At 37.4% G+C, this 4,230-nt stretch overlaps 1 protein-coding gene across 1 annotated transcript; it reads right to left on the bottom strand.

Annotated features, from left to right (window-relative positions):
• Positions 1-275: 275 nt before the first annotated feature.
• On the bottom strand, positions 276-1,238 carry LOC124086965 (olfactory receptor 10C1-like). Its single transcript, XM_046435487.1, has one exon. The coding sequence runs from the start codon at positions 1,236-1,238 to the stop codon at positions 276-278; it is 963 nt and encodes a 320-aa protein (XP_046291443.1).
• Positions 1,239-4,230: the final 2,992 nt, after the last annotated feature.

The raw sequence follows: 4,230 nt of genomic DNA, 5'->3' as shown, positions 1-4,230 counted from the left end.
AAATACTGTGAAACGTACTGACCTTCGTCCTATACCCACCAGACAAGAAAAAGATGATAGTTACTACATAGGAGATACCCAGTAAATATAGGTGGATAGAGGCATGATTAAGCAATTGAATGATTGCACTGCATTGAAAAGTGTAAACCAAGTTCATGCATTGTATGGATATCAGATTAACAATGCCAGGATGCCAATAAATGGTGGCAGAGGAGTCATAAAGTGTTGGGTAACTTCCCTGCACAGTAGTAAAAGATTCAGCCATGAAAGCTAGATTAGTCCACTTGCCTAAGAGGGTTCCTGTGTGTCACCCTTTGAAAGGCTTCCTTCACTTCCTTGTTTCTCAAAGTGTAGATAACAGGATTCAGAGCAGGTGTGACCACTGTGTACATGAGGGCAGTTGTCTTGTCTGTGTCTGGAGTGTGCACACTCTTGGGTTGGAGATAAGTGAACAAGGCAGTGCCATAAAACAGAGAAACAACCAGGATGTGAGAGGAACACGTGGAGAAAGCTTTGTGTCTGCCAGTTGCTGAAGGGATTCTCAAGATGGTTCCAAGAATGCGCAGATAGGAGCACAAAATGAGGAGACAAGGACTCATAATAAAGAGCACAGAAATAGCAAACAACACAATTTCATTGTGGGAGGTATCAACACAAGCCAGCTTCACAACAAGCATGATGTCACAAAAAAAATGCTGAATCTCTCCTGTTCCACAGAAGGGCAGAGTGAAGATCCAGGTGATTTGAGCTGACTCCACCACCACCCCAGTGATCCAAGACACTGCAGCCAATTTCAAACAGACAGGAGGGCTCATCAGGAGAGTGTAATGTAGTGGGTGACAAATAGCCACAAAGCGATCATAAGCCATGGCTGCTAGCAGACAGCATTCTGTCAGTCCCAAGATGGCAAATACATACATCTGGGCTGCACAGCCTCCCACACTTATGGTCTTGGTCTCCACCAGCAGGTGCACCAGCATCTGAGGCACCACGCTGGTGATATAGCACATCTCCAAAATGGAGAGATTCACCAGGAAGAAATACATGGGGATGTGCAGGAAAGGGGTGACCCAGATCAGGCAGATGATGAGGAGGTTTCCACACATGGTAAATAAGTAGACAATTAGGAACACAACAAAGAGGACAGGTTGTAACTCTGCTAGAGAGGAAAAAGCCACAAATGTGAATTTAGTGCAGAGAGACTGGTTTCCACTCATTGTGGGCTCAGAGCCAGACATCTGTGAAAACAAAGAAGGCAGGTAGTACTTAGGACTCCAATCATGTAACAGTCATCTACCAAACCTCAGCAAAGAGCTCTCTGGAATCAGTGGCCTGAGAACATACACACCTGGATTCCCTTTGGTAAATCTTTCTAAATTACTGCCCTATTAAAAGGGATGCATATTCCCTCCAAATATGAATCGGAAAGTTATGCTATTTTCACAGAAATTTAGAGGAAAAAAAATCACCTTTAGTTATATATTCTGATTTTTTGTGTTTATCTTATCAATATATTAATTATATGTAAAACTTTTGTAATTAAACATGGAGACGTAACGGTAAAGGAGTCCAATAAAACATACATGTGAAAGAAAATATCAAAGTGTTATATTCTCATCTGAATTCAACAAACTTCCTCAAAGCTAAACTTAAAAGCTTGAAAGGGAGTATATTTTCAGTCACTTATTCATACTTTCACGTACCTAGTTTCACTTTCTTGATTTGAAGTGAATAAGCCAATGACTAGGTATCTATGGTCAAAAGAAAATCAAAACCACAGAATCTGTTTCTCAAAACCTTAATGTTATTTTACAGGAAATTTTGAGTAGGAGGACATACCTAGAACCCAGGTAATCTTCCCTCTCCTTGTTGGATTTCTAGATCCTCTGTGATTCCAAGTCATAGCATGATAATGACATAGGCAGTATTTTTATTCTTACTAGAGACCTTAGGGATTATATATACCAATTGGCTTAATTATGTTAGTCTCAAGGGGAATATGTTTAAAACAATTAATGCTCAATGTCAATTTTGTTTTCTCTTTGAAGATATTTCTTTTATTACTGACAGTTATATAAGTTTCTTTTTTTTTTTTTTGGTTTTTGTTGCTGTTATTTGTTAAGCAACTATTTTCCCCCATTTCTTCATGTTTTAATTGGTGCCTTATAGATATAAATAATGGTGGGATTTTTGTTACATATGCATACATGCACACATTAGAACAATATAATTTGGTCAAAAAAATCCCCAGTACTTCTCATTCCCTTCCCCTTCTCTCTCTCTGGTCAATTTCCTCTAATCTACTCATCCTTCCACCTTTCTTTTCCTTTTTTCTCTCTAGTTTCCACATGAGACAAAATATATGACTCTTGACCTTTGACTTTGCCTTATTTTGCTTAACATAAAGGACTCAGATTCTGTTCATTTTCCTGCAAATGACATCATTTCATTTTTCTTTATGATAAAATGAAACTCCATTGTGTATATAAATACCATGCTTTCTTTATCCACTTATTTATTAATGGACACTCAGGCTGGTGCCTTAGTTTGGCTATTGTTAATGTGCTGCTAAAAAATGGGTATGCATGTTCCACTAGAGTATGATGACTTCAGTTCTTCAGGATAAATATCAAGGAATAGTCTAAGTGGGTCATAGGATGGATCTATATCTAGCCTTGGGAGGAGACCTACTTCTGATTGCCATAGTGGCTGTACTAATTTACAATCCTGCCAGCAGTATAAAGTGTTCATTTTTCTCCACATTCTCACCAGTATTTACACTTATTTGTATTCTGTCTTGATAGCTGCCATTCTAACTGGAATTAGATGAAATTTCACAGTAGCTTTGATTTTCTTTTCCTTAATTGTTAATGATCTTGTACATGTTTTCATATATTTGTTGACCACTTGTATTTATTCTTTTGGGAATGTTTGTTTAGTTCATCTCTGTCCATTTAGTAATTGGTTTGTTTGTTTTTTGGTGTTGTTTTGAGTTCTTTAAATGTTGTAGATATTAATCCTCTGAAAGAAGAATAGTTAGCAAAGATTTTATCCCAATCCATAAGTTCTCTTTTTACCCTCTTCCTCTCTCTTGCCTTTGCTGTAAAGAAGTTTCTTTTCTTTTCTTTTTTTTTTAAATTTGAGGCCATCCCATTTGTTAGTTCTTGGCCTTATTTCCTGAGCTTTAGGGGTCCTATTGAGAAAGTCTTTGCCTGTGGCTCTATGTTGAAATGTTGGCCCTATATTTTCTTCTAGGAGGTGTATAGCTTCTTGTCTAATTCTGAGGTCTGTGATCCATTTTGAGTTGATTTTTTGTGAAGGGTGGGAGGTCTAGTTAATTCTTCTACATATGGCTGACCAGTTTTCCCAACACCATTTGTTTAAAATGGTGTCTTATCTCCAATGTATATTTTTAGCATCTTTCTCAAGTTTCAGATGACTGTATCTATGTGTGTCTTCAGTTCTATATCATTCTATATCTGTTTTATGCCAGTACCACACAGATCTTGTTACTATATTCTGTAGAATAATTTGAAGTTAGGAATTGTGAAGCGTTTAGCATTACTTTTTTGGCTTATGATTGCTTTGGCTTTTCTAGGTCTTTTATTTTTCTACATGAATTTTAGAACTTTTTGTCCAGTCTCTGAAGAATGTCACTGGCATTTTGGGAGGATTGTATTAAATCTATATATTGCTTTTGGTAGCATGACCATTCTCACAATATTAATTCTGCCTGTCTGTTTTGCTTTACATATTGGGTTTCCCCCCAGAAAGACCATGTGTGAGAAAATGTAAGAACATTCAGAGGTAAAATGATTATGTTATGAGAGCCCTAATCTAGTCAGTGAATTAAACCTCTGATGGGTATTAACTGGGTGGTAACTAAAAATAAGTGAGGTGTGGCTGGAGGATGTGGGTGTGGTGGAGGGGTGCCTTTGGGGTATATATATATTTTTTTAATGTGGTGAGTTTCTCTCTGCTTCTTAGTGTGATGTCTTGAGCTGTTTCTTCCACCAAACTCTTCTGCCATAATGTTCTGCCTCACTTCAAGCCTTGAGTAATGAAGTTGGCTGTCTATGGACTGAGGCCTTTGAAACTGTGAGCCCCCAAATAGACTTTTCTTCATTAAAATTGTTTTTCCAGGTCTTTTAGTCACAACAGTAAAAAAGCTTTCTAAAATGCTGTTCATGAACATAGGATATGTTCTAGTGTCTTTTTCAATTTCTTTCT

The sequence above is a fragment of the Marmota monax genome, unplaced genomic scaffold, assembly GCF_021218885.2.
Source record: "Marmota monax isolate L192 unplaced genomic scaffold, Marmota_monax_Labrador192_F-V1.1 WCK01_AAM20220418_F8-fsc00012, whole genome shotgun sequence".
NCBI lineage: Eukaryota > Metazoa > Chordata > Mammalia > Rodentia > Sciuridae > Marmota > Marmota monax.
The sequence above is the reverse complement of the archived record's forward strand: the minus strand, read 5'-3'. Positions and strand labels throughout refer to the sequence as shown.

What these genes read in the sequence shown, in the direction of transcription:
- LOC124086965 (XM_046435487.1), bottom strand. Translation starts at nt 1,238, where the DNA reads ATGTCTGGCTCTGAGCCCACAATGAGTGGAAACCAGTCTCTCTGCACT.